Source organism: Trachypithecus francoisi, unplaced genomic scaffold (assembly GCF_009764315.1).
Source record: "Trachypithecus francoisi isolate TF-2019V2 unplaced genomic scaffold, Tfra_2.0 Lachesis_group15, whole genome shotgun sequence".
NCBI lineage: Eukaryota > Metazoa > Chordata > Mammalia > Primates > Cercopithecidae > Trachypithecus > Trachypithecus francoisi.
Genome location: NW_022681460.1, coordinates 26,815,272 through 26,837,313, shown reverse-complemented (window position 1 = coordinate 26,837,313; position 22,042 = coordinate 26,815,272). Strand labels below are relative to the sequence as shown.

General features: G+C 35.0%; 1 protein-coding gene across 1 annotated transcript in view; it reads right to left on the bottom strand.

Annotated features, from left to right (window-relative positions):
- The window catches only part of RSPO3 (R-spondin 3), a 77,769-nt gene that overhangs the window by 27,728 nt on the left and 27,999 nt on the right, over positions 1 to 22,042 (bottom strand). The window contains exons 2-4 of the mRNA XM_033234486.1: positions 19,749 to 19,940; positions 17,982 to 18,128; positions 13,079 to 13,276 (exon numbers count right to left, since the gene is read on the bottom strand). Coding sequence (XP_033090377.1) covers positions 13,079 to 13,276; positions 17,982 to 18,128; positions 19,749 to 19,940 — 537 coding nt within the window. The remainder of the gene's footprint in view (positions 1 to 13,078; positions 13,277 to 17,981; positions 18,129 to 19,748; positions 19,941 to 22,042) is intronic.

Sequence of the window (22,042 nt, the reverse complement as noted above, 5' to 3'; positions counted from 1 at the left end):
ACGTTTGCCTATGTAACAAACCTGCACATCCTGCACATGTACCCCGGAACTTAAAATGAAAGTTGAGGGAAAAAAATAAACTAACTCAAGTATATCAGTAATATTAAAAAAGATAAGCAAAACTCATTATAGTCAAATAAATACTAGAATAAGAAAAATATTTGCTATGCACATAACAAAAAGTTAATCTCTAATATACAAACAATTCCTATTAAGTGGTGTTTTACGCAATAGAAAAATTAGAAAATTGGACAAAACATATAAATAAGCATCCTGTAGAAATTCAAATAGCCTCTAAACATGAGATTAGCCTTATTAATAGGAAAATGTCAATAAAAAAAAGAATAGCATTTGTCAATCTATCATATTTGCAAGAGTTTAAAGGACTAATAACATACAGTTAGAGTCAGGATATGAGGAAACAGGTATTTTTGATGTATTCCACATGTGAACTGAAACACCTTTTTGAAAAATAATCTGGCAGAATATATTCATATTTAAAATGTTCACATCCTTTGGTTTATCCATCCAATGTTTGGGACTACATTTAATATTAGATCTTAGGATTATTGAGTGCTTACTCTGCGCCAGGCACAAGTCTCAGAGTTTTATGCATACTCATAACTTCTCCCTACAATTTTGTAACATAGTTACTGTTATCATCCCATTGCACAGATGGGAAAAAATGGGATATATAAAGGCTAAAGAATTTGCTTAAAGTCATAGAGCTAGTTAAAAGCACAAATGAAATTTGAAATCACATGATTCCAAAGCCTGTGTTCTAAATTCCATGATGCATCACCTCCTTTTCCTCTGATAGAAAGTGAATGCATCAGTTCATTAACATAATAGAGATTTTTGTTATAGTAAGAAGAGCAAAAAATGGGAAACAATTTTACTATCCATCAATGGCAGAATGGTTGAACACATTATGTGATATTCATAGAATGTAACATTCTACAGCTATTAAAAAGATGAATTAGAAAGATGTCCATGATATACAAATTTTAAAATGACACAGTAAACACACACATTATTGAGCTACCAAGGTGCACAATTTACTCTTTTTCTGTAGACACAGAAAGAAAAGTCAAAAGCTTTTTATAAAGAAAATAATATATTCATTCTCTGTGGAATTTTTATATGTCTATTTCTATAAACAGAAGATTAATATGGAAGAATATACAACCCACTTTCACATTGCTTTTCTCAGGGGAAGGACTAGACTGAGGGAGAGTGAGATTATTAATTTTTTATTTATGTATCTTTTAGGTTTTTGTGTTTTCACAAGAGCATGCACATTGTTACTGATATTAAAAATAAAGCTTTTGTGTAAACCAAACAAAGAAATGAATAAAACAAATAACAAACCCGTAGCTTAAGTGAGATGGTTCTGGTTTTTAAATTATTTCAGTACTTTTTTGTTCACTAGGTTGACATTGCAAATATTAAACGTTAGCTTTTGAAGATCATGAACATTTATTCTATAAGATCAGAAACAGTTATTCTATAAGCAGATAATTTTAATTAAAATTGAAGAAATCTGCCGAGATGGAAGGAAAGAGTGACAAGGTAGAAGGAAGGGTATAAAACATGGTAGAAAGCCAAGGGGCTGATGGAGAGAAATTAAATTTAAAAACTCCCTTGTCTTATACATTTCAAGACCTTGACAAACTAGACAAATGTGAAGCCACTACAGGTTTGCCAATGAAATACTTTAGTAACTGTATCTTAGCTGTTGAAACAGACCAAATTTGAAATAAAACAAAATCCCTTCATGATTTTGCTGTTGGCTGGAAAACAGATAAGCAGCATAGCAGATGTTTACAATTGTATTTATTACTGTGAGAAATATTTTACTATCATATTTATATGTTCCATAAAAAATAATTAGCCATCCAATTAGTATTCTACTAATTACATTATGAAAACCTAGGTTCTTATTTCTGTCAATTAAGACAATAATTTTTGTTCATGAGTTTTAATTAATTAGATATTAACTCATGATCCTAAGTATGCACATATTTTCTATATCTTTTATTTTTGGAATTAGCAACTATTTATCTTTTCTGCATGTGAATTTAGTATATTGATATTACCTAAAATGTGCTTTACTCAAAAAAGTGAATAGTAAGTGGCATTATGCTTTCAGATATTACATTTTATGTAATGCAAAAGTAAAAGGAATATCTCATTTGCAGATGTACATGTTTTGCGTTGAGATGTAAAATGTAATTAAACTTTACTCAGAAACTCTTCCCTACATCTGATTCTTTGCAAAAATGGGAAAAGCAAGCTCTTCCAGCAGAAACAACAAGTAAACAGAACAACCATTTGCAAGACATATTTCTCAATTATGGCAGCTGGGGCTCACAGAGGCTAGAGCTATGACCTGGTGGTGTATACACAGTATAAACACCGGAGCTCAGTAATTAAGTTAGAGTTAATTTTAACGTTTCAGTGGCCTTGTGCATAATCAAGTAAAAGGTCATTGCCCACACTGGTGCATTTCACAAAGAACCCTCAGCAGCTAGAAATGGACATGGACATGTCTTTACTTAAGCCTGCAAAATTCAAATCCAGAAACCATTCATATGCATAGTAGATTATTTTTTCTATTCATTTAAAGCAGTTTACTCCCATTAAAAAGTTTCTAGCAAATGCAGAGAAATTAGAAAAAAATCGTTAAATTAAAATATTCTTAACATTATCCTGAACGTGTGTTTGGTCTGAAGTAGACGGAAAAAAACTTTGGTTACTCTTCCTCACTTAAAATTATTTTCAAAACCAGTATTGAAAAGGGATTATCTTGTAGAAGAACATACATTTCTAGATTTGGTAAATTTTGTTTCTTGTTTGGTGGGGAGAGATGGGGGATGATTTACATCTGTTGTGTTTTTGTCAGTATCCTTGTTTCTAAACAGAGGCAGCAATCAAAATGGTTCACTTGACCCTGGCTTCAACTGCTGGCATTTTACTTAGACAGACCAATCTCAGGACCCTAATTCCTCTGCCACAGTGATTCAAAGTAGGGTCCACTGGAATCCTTTCATGAGAATGGATGCAGGGATACTGAAAGAGAGAGCAAGAGCACTATCCTTTTTTATTTGGAGCAATGTGGATATATAGACTTGGAGCTGCTGGGAGCCAGTTTTCCTCCTAAAAGGAGAAAGACTCTGTAGCAGAGGAGAATAAGGCCAACAAACAATGAGGACTGAAGGCAGTGTGAGCTGAAATGGTGAGAAAGGGTGAGAGCAGAAGGCGATGGACCCAGTGATATTGTTTGAGGACTTAGTGCAGTCTGTGGTTAAGCCAATAATTTTCTTCTTGCCTAAGATAATTTGAGATCTGTCATTTTCAACTAATATGTCCTGCAGAATGGCAGAACAGTGAGCTTGGTGAAAAAGGACTATCGTTGAGAGATACATGCTAATATATTGTTTTGCTATTAAAGCAATAAGTATGTCATGTAAATTTTTTTTTACAGAAACTGAAAAGCAGAAACATTTTAGAAAGGTATTTCTGATTTGGGACCTGAGAAATGGGATGCTTTAAATGAAAGGTAAGGAACTGAGTAGGACATTACACAGAAAGAGAAGGCCATGTAGAAGAGAGTGAGAAAAAGTGGATTAAGAGGTTTTGAAGAATTTTCCATTTCTATCCATTTTGTCATGCTAATAATAGCCTACTTAGTCACACCCCTTGAGAGACCCAAGGATAAGGCATCTACTCCTTTCTGCAGACTATGACATCTACAAAGTTAGTCTGTAATGCTTCTATGAAGAAGTTGCTGGAGGAGATAAAAAGCAAGATAATGATCTATGGAAAGAATAATTCTTTGTGCCTTCAAATGTGGGGTGTCTCCTATGCCAAAGAGGTTTCGGCAACACTAGCAGTTTTAAGGAGAGACTCTATTAGGGAGATGGGAAGGAGAACAGGAGCATGAAAGGAGGGAGTGTCTTTTTGCTGGAGAAATGTTTGCTTTGCAATTAGCAAAGGACAAGAAGCTTCTTTTGGAAACTATATTTGGGGGTCCAGAATTTAAATTTATGCTGATGCTCTTCGAGTCTCTCTCTAGGGAACCCTCCTAATTGGCAGGGATCTCAGTTGGCTAGAACAGGCTGTAAAGGAAGCCAAGTTCTTGGGGTCATTTCTCCAAAGGGCCAGTTAACTCAGCCTTGTTCCACAACCACAAGCTGTACCTTTAACCCTACTTAGCCATCTTACAAAAACATATTAGCACATCAACATGGTGGTCACAGAAAAAACAGATGTATTCACACTGAGACCAAAATGAAATGTAAGCAGAGAAATTTCATTTTTTCCAGCATTAACAAATGTCTTTGTAATGTGTTAGGAAAATCTAATGAAGACAGTAGCTACTGGTGGTACAAATCACAAAGGTGAAAACTGTTAACAAAGGTATATGCTTATGAAAGGGCTGATCCTCTATGGTCATTACCTTGTGGACTGATATAAACCATTTAGAATATAAGATCTATGATGAAAAGAATTTTGTCTTTTTTTATGTACTGCTTTATCCTCAGCATCTACGAGTGCCCAGCACGTGGTGGAAGTTTAATAAATATTTGTCGAGCATATGAAGGTATCTTGGCCTCACACTTTATTTATTCTTCCTGTTCTGCCCTTTACAAATTAGAAAATACAATAGAAATAATATCCAACGCAACATGTCCTGCATCAACAGTTGACTGTTTTTACAAAGGAAGGAAGGAAATTTACAAAGGAAATACAAATCTCTTACTGTATTTCAGACAGTAAGAGATTGTTAAATGAATGAGCAATCACAATCACACTAATCTAACTACAAACAAGAGAAAGACCTCTAGGGTAGATTGCAAAAAAGGCTATAATTCTCCTGTCCCACCCTATGTATGTATGCCACCTTGCAAAGTAAGTTTTCACTTTCTCCTGCCAAGAGATAAAATCTGTTTCTTCAACTCTTGAATCAGGAATAGGCTTATAACTAGTACAGGCTGACAGAATGTGGTGGAAGTAAAAACTATGCCAGGTTCTGCGCCTAGCCTCAAGAGGAATGACTTCACTTTTTTTTTACTTTAGAAGGCTGTAGGACCTCCTGCCATCTTGATAATAATAGAAACATGGCAATTTCCTCATTCTCCAGCCATCCAACAATGTGACGGAGCCCAGCCAAGATCAAAATTGCCCAGTAGGTTTCAGCCTTAATTGCCCAGCTACAAATTGTTAAATGGTTGTTGTTTTAAGCCTCTATGTTTTGAGGTTATTTGTTATGCAGCAAAAGCTAGCTGAAACAGTCCTCATGCAGCTGATCTAAACAATGGCAAGATCATTGTTTGCTTAGGAGCTGAAGAATGCTACCACTCTATTCAATAATCTGACCACTGTGTGTTATGTCACACTCACCAATGGGTCACAAAGCACTAGATATTTATAAATATCACTAAGTGAAATCTCAGAGAATATAGACATTTTCAAGGATCGTTTATTACAAAGTCTGTTTTAGAATAGGAATACTGAGGTACACACCAATCAGCAGAAGAGCCTACAAATAATTTTTATACTATCATAGGAATGAAGGAATTACATAGATAGTAATAACAATAAGTATTTCCCACCACGAATAATGTCCACCATGATTTTTGACCACTGTTAATAAAATCCCCAAAACCTCAGGGAGCCTACAAAAATGATATGGAGCAAACTTGGTCTGAATTATAACTGCTGGTTGAGTTCTAAAAACTGATATATCAAGGATTGCAAGTCATGAAGTAAAGGTTTTTTATTTTCTGCAGAGCTTTTTCTTTAACGTTGAGAAGTTTAAGAACATACAATAGGATGTAAAATGTGTTAGAGGCAAGACACTTAATAACTGTTATTTCATTTTTTTTCCTACATTGATCCAGGTGTTGGCTGTGATCCTTCTGCTTCATTATGACACAGGGGAATCAACTGTGCATATAAAGCCTCTCAGTTCAGTATTAAACCCAAAAACCTAGGCAACAAAGAATCCTCACAAAGATCCTGCTATTATAATGTCAATGCCAGAGGAAACAATAAGAGATTGGGGCCTGTCACTGAGGTTATCAAATGTTTTCACCTATATGGATAATACATTCTGATACTTGTCCACTCAATTTACAAGGTGATTTGATGTTTCAGTGATTAAATTGGAGGTGGTGGGAAAGAAAAAAAAGGAATAAAGATTGAGTAATATAGCTAAGGAGAAAAAAAATCAAATAAAAACAGAATAGGTCATATGTGACCACAGTTAAAGAGCATCTGAAGACCAAACCTGTTTTTATGAGAGACTTTAAAGATTAGTAGTGAGGTAGGAGGTAGGGCTTGACTCATGAGGTGAGACTTGACTCTGGAGGTGGGGTTCAGACACCAGACCAAACTGAGGACTAATTAAAACAGGCATGGGGTGGAAGCACCTTTCTAAAAGACATACCCACCAATGTGCCATGTCAGTTTCCCATTGCCATGGCAACACCCAGAAATTACCACCCCTTTCCATAGCAACAACCCAACGACCTAGAAGTTACCACCCTTTTCCTAGAAATTTCTGCATAATGTGCTGCTTAATTTGCATCTAATTAAAAGAGAGTATAAATGTGCCTGCAGAACTGTCTCTGAGATGGTACTCAGGGCACACTGCCTATGGGGTAGCCCTGCTCCACAGGGAGCAGTACCTCTGCTGCTGCTGTACACTGTTGCTTCAATAAAAGTTGCTGTTGAACACTACTGGCTTGCCCTTGAATTCTTCTCTGGGCTAAGCCAAGAACCCTCCCAGGCTATGCCCCACTTTTCAGGCTCCTCTGCCCTGCATTGGTAGTGCCTACATTCTTTCAAGGACAGTTGTACAGTTTACTATTATTAAAAGCTTAATATTTAAAATAGGTTGTAGCATATAAAAACTGTAAACTGTCAATCCTTAACAAACATACTCTAGGTCTGGTTCTAATACCTGATCAGTTTAGAAAGATGAAATTTTAAAGTATCAGGTTGAACCATATGAAACTTCTAACATTTGACCATTTATGACCTACAAAAAAGACAGTTGCATGCAGTTCAACTGAATAGATAGGAGAGTATTATGAAACAAGAAATTATTATAGCCATATAATTAATTTTGGTGGAGGGAAAGCTAAATAGTGATTCAGCAACTGGAAGGCCTGTCCACTGAGGACATTAAATTGAAAACGTGGCTTAGCCTTTAAGAGAGAATACACTCAGCCAGGCACGGTGTCTTATTCCTGTAATCCCAGCACTTTGGGAGGCTGAGGCAGGTGGATTGCCTGAGTTCAGGGGTTCGAGACCAGCCTGACCAACACAGTGAAACCCCGGGTTTACTAAAATACAAAAAATTAGCCAGGCATGGCAGCATGTGCCTGTAATCCCAGCTTCTCAGGAGGCTGAGACAGGAGAATCACTTGAGCTGAGGAGGCGGAGGTTGCAGTGAGTCGAGATCGCGCCACTGCACTCCAGCCTGGGCGACAGAGTGAGACTCCATCTCAAAAAAAAAAAAAAAAAAACATTCATTTACATTAAGGAATAGCTCTCTGAAAACAAGAGTTGTTATTCATTACAATAGTCTACCTTTCTTGGAGGTTTTAAACATAGTAGAATATTTTTGTGTGGCTCTGGAATATTTTAAATTAAAAGAATATTAACTTTGAGTAAAATTGATTTTTGCCTTTATAGCAGGGAGCAAAATATACCAACGGTTTTCATTGGTAGCAATTGATCCTCCCCAGAATCTGAACAAGCAACCCATTTAGGTAGGGAATGGTTAGGCCCCAAGAAGGATAAAAAGAGAGACAAGAGAGACTGTTGAGTTTACACCAAGATTTCTCATCCTTGGTCCTCTTAGCAAATAATAATGTGTCTTGGGGAGCAAAGTTGTCCACAGTTGAGAACCACATTCTCTAATGTCATTATTATCTCAGCTCTGTACGTTGTTAATTTTTTTCTCTGAACCATGTCAAGAGACTAGTGCACTAACAGGTGTAGGGAAAGAGTAGAAAGATCCTACTCCCCAGTGCTTAACCAGGATGACTGTCTTCAGGTCAGCTGGTCTTCATGAGGTTAAAGCGGGGAGAGGACATGATACAAATACTCAAAGCCAGTTGGCATCCACAATTTTGAGCTAATAAATCCATCTATATGGATTTGATGAATTGTACTGGGAATCTTAGCTAAATATCTTGTTTTAAATCTGAATTAATATTTAATATAATAAATCCTTTCCATAGAACTCAATGATACAGCAGTGGAGTAGTTATTTTTAAGGCATAAACTAAAGGACAGAGGAGGAAACATAACAGACTCACTGCCATTTTGGCTTAGATTTTTAAAAACGGATCTTACTGTAATTTAAATATAGTACTCACAATAAACATAATGTGTATTTATAATATTGGTATTAGAGGACATGATTCATAACACTTTATAAGTTAACATGTAAGACATTTCCTTTATGTAATGCCTGGTAGACTTACTATACTTAATTTTGAGAAAGTACGTAAGGCAACCTAGAGTATACTCAAATAGTACAATAATACAATGATTCCCATATTTGTTTCTTCCCTGGAATGTCCCTAAACATTTTATTTCTTTCTATTTTAAAGGGTTCCTTTTCTGTTTTTCTGGTGGAATGAATGCTAGCTTGTGTTTATACCAGGAAGGTAGATCTCCACCTCACTTCCTCCAGCAATGTGCTCTTCTCTCTCCTTCCTATCCCAAGATCTTACACTAACGTGACTAATAAGAATCTTTTTCATAAAATTAACCAAAGAACAAAATTTCTTTTATTCTTTGTGAGTTGCCTTAAAAACCATTTATAGGAAATTCTCTTTAGTTAATTAGTGGAAGGTGCAAATGAATGAAAAATGTGTTTGTTGACTCTGCTTCCACCACCACATACACAAAACTACCTTTTTACATCAAATGCAGGTGCACACACGTCTTCCTGAGCTGTTTCAGTTTTCCTTATCTGAGATTGTTACACACTGTATGTCCAAAAAGTCAATAAATAAAATCTGACAATCACTGGAAATGTATTTTCTCCTTGTTTACTTCTACTTAAATATGATATTTCAATACACATGTGATAATAGTTTATATACTAGTCTGTATAATCTCTTAAAATCTGTATTTTTGATATTTCAAATATATAATTCAATTAAGTTCAAGCTAGAAAGAATTTTATTGGTAATAACCTCTTACTAAAGTTAGTAATTGATGGAGAAATTCAGGCTGATTAAAAGGTAGCATGTCAAGTAAAGGGGAATAATCTGAAATACTGTAAACAAATACATGAGATAATTTAAATGTAAGGATACAACAATTAAATTTATCTCCTCAGGTTAACTTACTCTAAGCATGAGAAAATGGTAGTGAAGAAAAATGTGTGTAAGATTTTGCAACACATACATATTTAAAAAGCATCTCCCAACTAGATGAATCCACTCTGTTCCTACAAACTATTTTCTTCTATTCAACTTCTTATTTGTGCACATTTTGAAAAGTCATTTCTGGATCTTATCATTCTTCCCTGGAGATCTTGCCTTTGGCAATTTCAACGGAGCAGAAAAAATCCTGAACACATGCTCCCTATGAGTTATCTACCTCTGTCTATTGTTAACCTCTTAGGCAGGGATCACAGACCTAACTTTAAATTCAAGCTTTAATTTTATAAGAAAAGCCTTATCTTTTAGTATGCTCATCTAGAAATGCTCAAGCTATGAACATAAAAGAATTTTCTGATTTTTTAAATCTATAAGCATCTGGGAGCAACTCAAATAATAGCTATCCTAAGTGTGAGGGGAAGTCATGTCTGTACCATACCACTTTATGGTGTTTATCTTTAAAGTTGATTAAATGTTTCTAATGCTTACTCTACTTAAAATAAGAAATGTCAACTTATATAGAAAAATATAAAGATAAAGTCCTCTACTAAATTTGCTCTGATGATATGCTTCTATGTATATGTGGGGTTCTTATCATTTAGGTTATAAATTCAAGACGAGTAATTGTCAAGATATTTTTATTATATATTATACATAATATATAATATATAGTAGAGCCTAAATGAAGACTCTGGATAATGTTATTATTTTGATATGATGCTTGATAGAGAAGATAGGGTGGGATGTCCAGAGGTCATTATTACTTTTCCATCCGGTTTGTGTTCAAATAGGATACTGGCTAACTAAACCTTAAGAGAAGTTAAGAAAACTGGAGGATTAGAGAGATAAACAACAAAGAGAGAAGTGATTTTCTTCCTACCTTAAGTTTCTAGGCTACTTAAAAAAAGTTTTTGACAAACACCTTGAAAAATAAATGAAGAAAAATAAAAGTAGGACTAAATCTGGAAAGTAAATTGTAAATATGATTCGTATTTGCCACTTGTTAGTCTATATGTTATAAAATTTGAAAAAATAAAACACCTAAATTTTTCTAGTTGTATAAACTTCTCTTTTTAAATGTAAAATGTCACTGTATCCTCAGAGGGGAAGAAAACAAACCAGAAAGACACTTTTGAGCAAAATCTTTTTTTTTTTTTTTTTTTTTTTGAGGCGGAGTCTCGCTCTGTCGCCCGGGCTGGAGTGCAGTGACCGGATCTCAGCTCACTGCAAGCTCCGCCTCCCGGGTTCACGCCATTCTCCTGCTCAGCCTCCCAAGTAGCTGGGACTACAGGCGCCCGCCATCTCGCCGGCTAGTTTTTTGTATTTTAGTAGAGACGGGGTTTCACTGTGTTAGCCAGGATGGTCTCGATCTCCTGACCTCGTGATCCGCCCATCTCGGCCTCCCAAAGTGCTGGGATTACATGAGCAAAATCTTATGTCACAGGTTACTATTTCAAACTTCTTCTGGTATTACTTATTTTATCTTTTTCTAAATGAGATAAATGCCAGTTTTAACAGCTGACATTTTCAATGTTAATATTTAAGTCAAGTGCTACCAAAATATACTCTATTGAAAGATCACATTCTCAAGTAAAAGTAATAAAATGTAATTAGAATAGTGATTTAATTCTGCTATTGGATAACTTTTCTTTACTTATATTTTAAAAGGAATGCATACTGAATACTGATTAATAACATACAATCTTTGTGAAAAGAATGATATGAGCAAGGACCACCTGTAAGTCATTAAATTTTAAAGAAATTTAGTAAACATAAGTAAATGTATGGCAATGGGAGCATACCAACAAGTAGAATGATGAAATATTTGACTTCCAAATCCAACTTTTAAAATCTAAGATATTTTAAATTAATTGGTAACAAATGCCAGAAAGCTTTTTCACAGCCAGCTTTCATTCCTTAAACTAAATTTTAATCAAAACCTCCTACAAATTTACAAAAGTTGAAGTTCTCTTTAAATAACCCATGTCTTCACGAATTTTTTCACATTAACTACTTGATTAGAATGGCAGAAGCAGGTTTTATAGCTTTTGGTGATGGCCAATTCTTTTGGCATAATGGATGGTTCTTTGCAAAGTACAGGTGACCCAAATTCTCTCTTGTATAAGCAATGTTCAAGTTTGCAGTGTCCTCTTCTGTGTTCCCTTTAAACCAGTTCACACGTCTATAATCTCCCTTACTCTGTGATGTTGTGATAATCTGTTTAAACATCTCAACCTTTCAAGGTGTACCTTCACAATAGAGAGACAGTACGCCACTCAGTTGTGAATCCTTAGGCCCCAGTACTGTGCATAGCCATAAAGTAAGAATATAATAAAACTAGGTTGAATGAATAAATGAATGAAATAAGCTAGTAAATGAATGAAATAGCCTAATAAACATCAACTATGGAGAAATAAGCTAAGAAAGGTCAACTACAGAGGCAATCAAACCCCTTTGGAATTAATTGAGAAGATCATTTATAGACTTATCAGATAACTGCCAATAGTTACATAAAACTATACAACGTATTTGTAGGAAGTGGTGCTAATGATATTAATGAGAAAGATAGAAAAATGATATTTTAAAGATCGGCAACTGAGGGTCTTCTAGCTGGAAGTTTATTCACCCTAATGGATCATATTATTAAACGGTATATTTCTCCTTGTTGATTTCATAGCAAATTTTAATAGTTAATACTGATGGAATAGGTTCTGTAATCTGGTCTATAAAGTTTGTGCACTATGAAAAGAAATCTGGAGACAAATGTCTTTAATGATTTTGCTATATTCATAAAATGTGGCCTTGGTCATTTTATTCAAAATAAAGTCAGTATTAATTGTACTGGCCAGGTATGGTGGCTCACGCTTATAATCCCAGCATTCTGGGAAGCTGAGGTGGGATAATTGCTTGAGCCTGGGAGTTTGAGGTTGCAGTGAACTATGATGGCACCACTGTAATACAGCCTGGATAACAGAATGATATTCTGTCTTTAATTATATATATATATATATATATATATATATATATATATAAGCTTTTGTAGCTAAGCATATATTATATATTATATACATTATATGCTTATATATAATACATAATATATTATATAATATTAATATAAAATATAAATATTAATATATAATTATATATTATATAATATAAAACAATATATAATATATAATTATATGTAATATATAATATATTATATATTGTATATATATATATGCTTAGCTACGAAAGCTTACCACTAAATTTCACTACTTTGGTTTGCAGGCAGTGAGGAAAGGAATGTTTGATGGCAGTGTTTCTTTGTCTTGTTCTTATATCAAAAGTCATTAGACTTTGTATTTATGAGACTTCCCAAAAGTTTTCTAAGTACTAGGAAAGCAGATTATATTAAAGATAATGCCCTAAATGCTTACAATACAACCCAGTTCATCAAAGTTCAATTACCACACTTCTATAGTAGTTTAAAGTTCTGACATCAGGCTCCATATTTTGGAATTACCACATCTATATTCTGTAATTTATAAGCAACATTCTTGTTTGGTACACATTTTAGGATATTAGGCATGAGAGATAATGCCAAATGTTTCCTAAGAAATAAAATGAAAAGTGCAACAGATTATGAGGATTCAAACAAGCACATTTTGTTATTATGATTGTACCTCGTTCTCCCTTCTGACACTTCTTCCTTTGCACTGTACACTTTCTTGTCTCATTTATGGGGGGACACAGGTTACCCTTTGCTGAAGGATGCTGCATTATTTCTCGGACCCGTGTTTCAGTCCCTCTTTTGAAGCCACATGTTTTTCCCTTCTTCGTGCATGGACTCCAAGGATTCCATTCACTGACCTCACAGTGCACTGAAACAGAACAGAAGAAACAGACTCAGTTGGCTCACAACTACTTTCACTATTGTTGAGTTAAAAAAAATTTGCTTCAATCAAAACTTGCTCAAATTTGAGCAGAAATCTTGCAGATCAAAGTTGGGCAAGATGACCTAAATATAAAAACAAGAGAATGGGAAAGGCAGAAATTGAATGTTTTCAGTTTGGTACACATTATCAGGTAAACTCATTTTTGCATTGGATTTCCTTTTTCTTTAGATTGATTAGCACAGGCACTAACCTTAATATAATCACTAAAATTGATCAATTCTTTATAATTTCCAGAGCACTGCTGCAATTGTTGATTGATCCTGACTTGAATTTGAAGAACACTTGTTATACTATGTGTTAGAGAATTGATTCTCAAACTTTAGCATGCATCAGAATCACTGGGAGAGCTTGCTAAAACAAAAAATGCTGGAGCTTTCCCCACCAGCTCCCACCAGAGTTTCTGATTCAGTTATCTGGGGTAGGGCTGTGAATTTGCCTAACAATACAGGTAATGTTGATTTGCAGGTACTGGGAACACCGTTTGAGAAACTCTGTGTTAAAGAATGCTTGAGCAGAAAATGAATCCAGGTCTTTGGTGTACTATTTACTGCCTTTTCTTACTTCATGTGCTGTTGTATGCTTAAATATTGATATCTGTTACTGAGTATGGTTCAGACATAGCGATGTCTATTATATGTGAATTGTGGGTCAATTTCAGCTGATAACTGGCTTCTAAAATTAACCCAACCAAGTGTTTCCTAAGATGACCTGATATACTTTTTCTGAAGCTTCTTTTGGAGATGTGGTTCCTTTTTCTGTATTAGTTTCTTTTTTTCAATAATGGCTTTCTCAGGTTGTAACAGATTTTTGTACTTCTAAAGAAAAGAAACATCTACAAGGTGCTATTTATGTCCCTAAAACTTTCTAATGTATAACAACAGCTAGCAACAGTAACTCTTTCAGATGATTTAAGACTGTCTTTCCACAAAAAGAAGTTTCCAGTAACCTCCCTTATTGCCTTCTGATTTAATGATTCCTTACTTTAGAGCAGAATACTATCTCTCATAACAGCCTCAAGAAAGATAACTTAAATGTTTTAGAAATTTAAATCCATTTATGATACTTTTTTCACAGGCCTTTTCAGCCAGTTTTAGGTCCCTGAGTGCAACACGGAATTAAATGGAATTGATTAAATACATGACTTTAAGTTTCTGTTAAGTGAAATGAACTCTATTGAACCATTTTTAAATAGTCCTCATGCTCAGTTATACCATTACAATTTTCATTCAAGAGTAGAGTAACTAAGTCAATTAATAATATTATAATCTCTTTTTGGTTATGGATATTATCTTGCAGCATCCCATTCTGATATTAACCATTAAAAACTAGTGTGTCCTTAGCGTTACAAAAAAAAAGCACCTCCAAAAAAGCAAATGAGAAGAGGAAAGTCAATGTTTGTGAGCTGTCACTTTGTCCAGTATTCATTTAATTCCAGAATTAAGAGAACTGAATTAGAAAAAATTATCTGATGTGCAAGTGACCAGAACTTCGGTGCTCTTTCATAATAGCAAAAGTGGTCTAAGCAAATGTATACTTGGACTTCAGAAAAACATATTTAAAAAAATACAGCTTAGGTAATTATTAGTTTATAGTCAGAAGATGAATGGTTTTAAAAATTAAATTCTAAGGACAACCTTAGATAGTTTCATTGGAGGAGGGAACATATTCAAAACTAATGAGTTTAGGTAGCAAAAAGCTCTAATGAGACCAGAGAGCTAAAACACCATGAGATGAGACGAATTTATCTTAGAGAAATACTGTAGAATAAATGTACAATGTTAGCATCCAAATAATATTTCCAGAAAAAAAATGAAAACTGAAAAAAAGTGCTAAAGACAACACAAAAGGTGCTTTAAGTTCTATTCAGATCATTTAATGAACAATGTAGAATCGAGGCACTCCTTGGTTAAGAGGTAGTTAAGAAAAAACAGAATATTCACCTTCTGTGTTCCTTCTAGCTTCTGTATTAAGAACAATCTGAAAATTGGAAATCTTTAGCTATTCCCTAATGAAGCAAATGAAGCATATATCTCATAAAGGCAATGAGCTTGGGTTCCTGGGAATGATTGTGCTGTGGTTGATTATCAGTGCGAGATGCTGTAAAAGCGATTCCCGAATTGGCAAGAAAGCTGAATAGGATGTCCTACTAGTAATGTCCTACTAGTAATGACTTTACTTGTCATTTTGCTCTAATTCTTGTTGACTAGTTGCATGGTTACATATAGAACACAGCAAGGGAACGTCCCTTGCTACTCAGTGCTTGGAATGAGACATATTCTCTCTGTGATTTCTTGAACAAATCCAACTCTCTAAGAGAGGCAATGAGGGTGACAAAATGACAGTGCAGAAAGGAAGCAAATATCTGGAGCACAAAGTGAAAAGAATGTGTTCTCTTATAAGATTCGGTTCAGTGGATGTTTCTGTTCCATTTGACCTGCAAACCATGGAAAGCGGATACATTGTGGCATACCTCTTTCATCCCAGCTCTGTATCAGGGTAGCATTTCCTCTGTTTATGACTTTTCCTCTCAATTTAAAATCTCGATAGAAAACTAGAAATACGGCATGGATTTTAGCAATGAGAAAGACACATTCTTTTTGTTGGGTGAGTATTGGGAAGCTGAAGTCAAGTTACTAATTACAGCACTGAAAATAACTTAAAATATTTCTTTGGGGTCATCATTTTGGCTCTCCAGATCCTAGTTTTCACATTTGTAAAAGGAACAGGCTTTAATATTCCTTCATGATATAGAAGCAGGTCATCATCATCTTCCCTGAAATTCTGGACTGGACTAAAGGCATGACAGGTGTAGTACCTGTAGGCTAGGCACCATATGATGGGAGACATATCTTATCGAGCAAACAACAGGAGCCAGCCCTGAACGAAAGTTAGTGATTTGTGTTACTACAGTGTCCTAGGTCATTTGCATCTGTTAAATAAACCAAATTCAGTAACTGGCCTTTGGATTGCTAAACTCTCTTCCAAAATATATAAACTTAAATGTAGTTGTGTTAAGAAATAAGTAGTCTTAGTCTTACTAGTAATATAAATTATCAGTAAGCTTTAAAGACAAATCCAATAGTGTCAAGTGTGAAATGATCTCCCTGACAGAAAAGCATTAATACATTTCAGGTAAATAGCCTTTCCAGAACTGAATGTGACACCTTCAACAACTGAAAAAATCTAACTATGTGCCTTTTTTTTCTGGGTAGAGAAATGTTGCAAACATTCTGCTACTCATCCTGAATTTCTGCTCTTGAATATTCCACAGATGTGTTTTCTATTTTTTCCAGTGTTTGGAACTTATTACCTCTAATCATCAGCCCTCAGGACCTATAAGAAAAATAACTTGTAGTGCTTTTATTTTGTACTTTTTACCCTATTCCTAGGTTGCTTTTTTCCATGTGTTTTTACAACTAGAGAAGAAAAAAAAGTAACAAAAACGAGCCACAAACTATTTCAAGACCGTTGTTTTCCAGATGCTTCTAAAATTATCTTTAAAATATCTACCTATTTTATTCTATCAAAAACATTGTTTAGAAATAAAAGTGCTGTGGTGGACTTGAAATGGTTAACCCACCACTTTAGAGTTATTACTCCAGCACTTTAGATTCTAAGGGACTCCTAAGATGGGGACCCCAGGGGAGTCCTGGAGACTATCTTGTACTGAATCAGGAGGGCAGTTGTGTGGATATGCCAACATCACCGCAGCATCAAAGGTTCTTATAATTCTTGCCCAGGGGATTTTGAGATTTCCTAGGCTATTTTCCCATTTGGTTTAGCATCTGCTTCCCAAGTGTTCATCAAAGTTGTAGCTGTAGTAGCTGCACAACGTTTAAAAGAGGGAAAATATAGCCTGACAGTGATCTGTTATTTAGACAAACAACTTGTCTGAGGGACCTCCCCTTCAGGAAATTCAGCCTGCAATTAATCAGACCCAGGGACTGTCTCAATCTGTCAGTTTGAGTAAGTCCACAATCCTCTTTATTATATATCAATACCTGTGGAAGCAGAATACTTCAGCATAGCAGTGTGAGAGAAAAAGAGTGAGATTTCAACTAAATCAATTCCAGTTCCTAGGTCTTTGATCCATTTACTGAGCATTAATGGGCTGTGTCAAGAGAATATTTGTTCCTTCCTTGGAAAATAACTTTGGTCATTAGTTGAGATTAGACCTAGGTGTTTTATGAAACTGTTGCTTTAAGGTAAAAATTAAGTTCAAGACATATGTATGTCACATAACAGATCACTGTCAGATATATATATGTGTGTGTGTGTGTGTGTGTCTTAACTGAATTTTTACTTAAATAAAATTCATTAAATAATAATTTAAATAAAAAGTCATTAAATAATAATAAAAATAAATCTATCATAAACGGAAAAGTTGAAACAATTATTGACAGTCCTTAAGAAATAAGGAAGCACCCACTATATTAAATTGTACTATAATACATACTAGATAAGGTTATAAAAAACACCTTTAAGAGAGTATCTTTGTAAAGAAGGATAGGGACATTCTTAAGAGATCTCAGCCCAAGAACCTTCAAGTTCTTTTGACAAAGGACTTTGAAAAGCACTTCCATGGAGGCTAACATTATCACTTCTTCAAATTATTCCAGGTTCTCCTTACCAATATTGACACACTCCATAGTATGGTTGTTGGCTTCCAACCCTTCTGGGCAATTGTCAAGGCACTTTCCAAGGTGTAAGTAAAATCCACTTTTACATTTTGTGCAGAAATTTTTGTTGAAACAGGTATCACAGTCAGCTTTGCATTCTGAGAGAGAAAAAACAAAGAGAAATATGCCTGCATTATGTTCTCTTAACATAAAACTATCTTTAAAACATAAAGTTTTATGTTCTGCATGTGTCAAACACGGGCACACACAACTTTAGTATCAAATAAACACCTGAAGTCCAAAATTATTTTGCCAGACTGAATTCAGGATTCCTTCACAGTGATTTAGTTGGTGTACATTGGTTATTGATTTTAAAATCATTATACTGATTGCCCTATGAAAAAATCTTTGTTTTGTATATATATATAGCCAAGAATATTTATAAGATGAAATATCTGTTTATATTGTGATAGTGAAAATGTTTCATCAGAACCTTAAGAAAATATACAAAGGATATTGCCTTCATGTTGTTCTTGAGGGCTATTGATTCTTACAACAAATATTTGATTGCTTACTATGTGCCAAGCATTGTTTTTTATATTGGTTGACAGCAATGCACAAGAGAGGTAAGAGTCAGGCTTCAGAAAGTTTACATCCTGGGAGAGGACATGTGGTAAACAGTAACAATAGTTCACCCTTATATGGTGCTTACTGTAAGCCAGGATTGCTATAATGTTTTACAATATTATTAAGTCATTTAAAGTTTATAACAATCCAATGAGGTAGTCATTGGTATAATTTCATTTTACACATAAGGAAACTCAGGCTAACAAAGGTTATGAAACTAACCCAGGACAACAGATCAGACTGCTTTTTGAAACCAGACAGTCTAGTTCCAAAGTGATAAGTGCTCTGGAAAACAAACAACAACAACAACAACAACAACAAAAGCAACAGCAAATGGTGGGAAAAAGAGATGGAGAACGGTTGACGGGGGAACAGGCTGATTATTTTGGATAAAATGATCATGGAGTGTCTCTCTGAGAAGGTGATATATGAGCAAAATCATCAATGAAATAAGACAGCCAGCCATGCAAAGATGTGGGCAAAAAGCTTTCCAGCTGCTAGAACAGTCAGTGTAGAACATAATTGCAAAGGCTTGAGGTGGGAAGATCTTACGAGAAGGCAAGTGAGGCTGGTGCAAAATGGCTGAGGGGGAGTTGTAGAAGATGAGTTTGGAGAGATTGATGGAACTACATATGATATTTGAATAGAGTGGTATTTCCTAATTTACATTTTTCAGAAAGCACACTTGGTCTGCAGTGTGAAAAACAGGTTTTCAGGGTCCAGATGACAGTACTCCCAACATTTATTTCCAATTGATAAATAAATGTTTCAGTTGCTCTGGAATCTCTCTTGAAGTCAAAATAGCTGAAATGATTCGGCAAGTTAGTTAATACTTGGATTTTGTGTTGATAATGGAAACTCAGATGGAATTGAGACTTGCAATACTTTTCTATAGGTTCAATGAGCAATAATCATATCCCCAGCCTTTGCTTTCAGAATTAAAAAGAAACCCAAAACATGAGTGCTTTTTTGTAAGTTAGTGATACAAATTTTCTGGTTCTGATGGTTAAGTCCAAGTACGGTTTAGCCTAATTATCAGATAAACATTATAGTTTACTTAACATTGAATATCACAAATATATTAGAGGCCATTTCAATCTGGAAAAGTCACCAAGGATGAGATAAAAATACAATTTTGTGTAGGCACTTACTTGTACACTTATTTATATCTGGATATCGAGTTCCATAATATCCACTTGGACATGAAGAGAGACACACTCCAATCTGCTTCATGCCAATTCTTTCCAGAACAAAAAATAGTCTGGGCTTACATGACAAACATCCATTGTAATCTGAACATGTTGCACAGCCTCCTTGGCAGCCTTGACTGACGTTAGGATGCACTGCGGAGACAAATGTAGAAAGACATTACAAAGGTTAAATCACAGATATAAAAGTTAAATGACATTTTCTGGGCAGGACATACATTTTCTTTCATTAGGTTTCAATTTGTTGGTAATAGGTAAATGAGGTGGGATTTTTTTCCCTATCATTTTTTGTGATATTTTATTTCCCTTTAGCACATGTATTATTTTTAATTTCAAAGTTCTTAAAATTGAGCATTTGAAAAATAAGAATATACTGCCTCAAAGGACTTATCTATGTATGTGTGTGTATACATATTCTCTTTATATGTAATATATAGTATAATTATGTCTAACTAATTATATATATATTCTCTTTATATATATAATATCCTCACTGAACTAGCACCTTGGGAGATTGGGGACTGGTAATTTTGTGCTCATTTACACAGTGAAATTAATACACATTTGCTTTGCTTTTCATTTACGTAATGGAGGATAAGCATATATTTCTAATTTCTTCAGTAAGTAAAATAATGTACACTAGGGCTTAACTTGAGTAAGGACACTAAGTTTTATAATATGTTTTGAACTGTGGTGTATTAGAGAACACAATTTTACTTTTTGATCCAATGCAAACTGATGCTGAAACTATGTTAGCTGTTGAGCACCCCACAATTCCTTCATGAAATATTTCTTCTCACATGAGCTTAATCATTGCCAGTTCAAATAGATATAATGGTGAAAATGTGATACTGATCTCACCAGTGTTTCCATGTGGATCTGTGACTACTTACGGTGATTTATGTTCAATATTTTCTCTTTCGGGACTGGAGTCTTACAGTTTCTGTGCCCTCATCTTCTACTTACTCGAGTGAAATGTATATTTGGTGAGAATGGACCAGTCTACCTTAAGAATCACTGTTACACACATTCCAGGGTTTCCAAGAGTTACCAATGTGTGAGTTAAGAGTGTTTGTTAGCAAGTCTGAACAAACAGAAACAAATATTTGGGAGACTTATGTTTACTTAAGATCATCACAACTTTAAATCTTCTTTTGACTATTAACTAGTCATCATCACCTCTGCATGAACTGGTAAAAACTGCTGACTAAGGGGCGTTTCTCATATAGCTGGTGTTTAGGACTATTTCTTTTCCTATTGTGTTCTTCACTCAAGTATATTGCTAATAGCTTTATCGTCCTTTGAAGATGCCAGAGGAAAAAAAAATCATAATCCTTAGAGAAAGAAAGATTGATGCACAGGAATCTAAAGGCATCCCAGTGTATTTCTGGCTTCTTTTGTTGGTAGTAGAAGGAGTAGACTCTGATGGACCTTAGCATAGTTAAGTCTGTCTTTACAGTGACGTTTGGTTATTGCTAAGTTCTTTACCACAAAAACAAATCCCTCCAGGCTTAGTTAGAAGAGGTACCCATAAGACCAAACAGCCTTACCACAGGAGTGCACGAGTTAGTTACAGAGAGGTCATTCGGTTGACCAGCATCCTCTGCCTGTAGGAAACCATCCCCGAATCAGCCACAGGAACCACAAGCAGCTCATTCTCATTCCAAGACGTTTTGTAAATAAACTAAGGAAATGTGTGGGGGAAGGGAAGTCTGCTTTTCCTGTGCATGCTCCTCTGTGGGGGTGGGGCAGTCACATAAAGTGGCACAGGAGGTTTAGACATTACAGGGCCTGGGGGACTTGTAAGTGAAACTACTTTCCAAGTAACAGGGTCATTTTTCATGCCAGTAACTCAGCATTGGTGACTTACAGAAAACGTGTACATGTTGTAAGCTTGCAAAGATCCTAGAAGGGAAAAGGGGCAAGAGATTTCCATGTGTTCAGACATGTGTTCAGAATCTATCATTATCCATTTCAAGAAGCAAGAGGTGTAGATAAAAACTTGTAAGACCTTTTCATAGACTTGTCTATGGAAGAGTGAACCTCAACTTGAAAGAAAAGTGCTTCACACTCAGGGCACTAAGAGACTCTGGGTTTGAGGAAGATGAACCATATTGGTCCATGCCAATCCATACCTATCTCTGAAATGTGGCTGCTGAAAGAAAACACACAGTTCTAATTTTATGTATTCTGAAACTTTTGCCAATTATGATATAATTTTAAATATATCAATTATT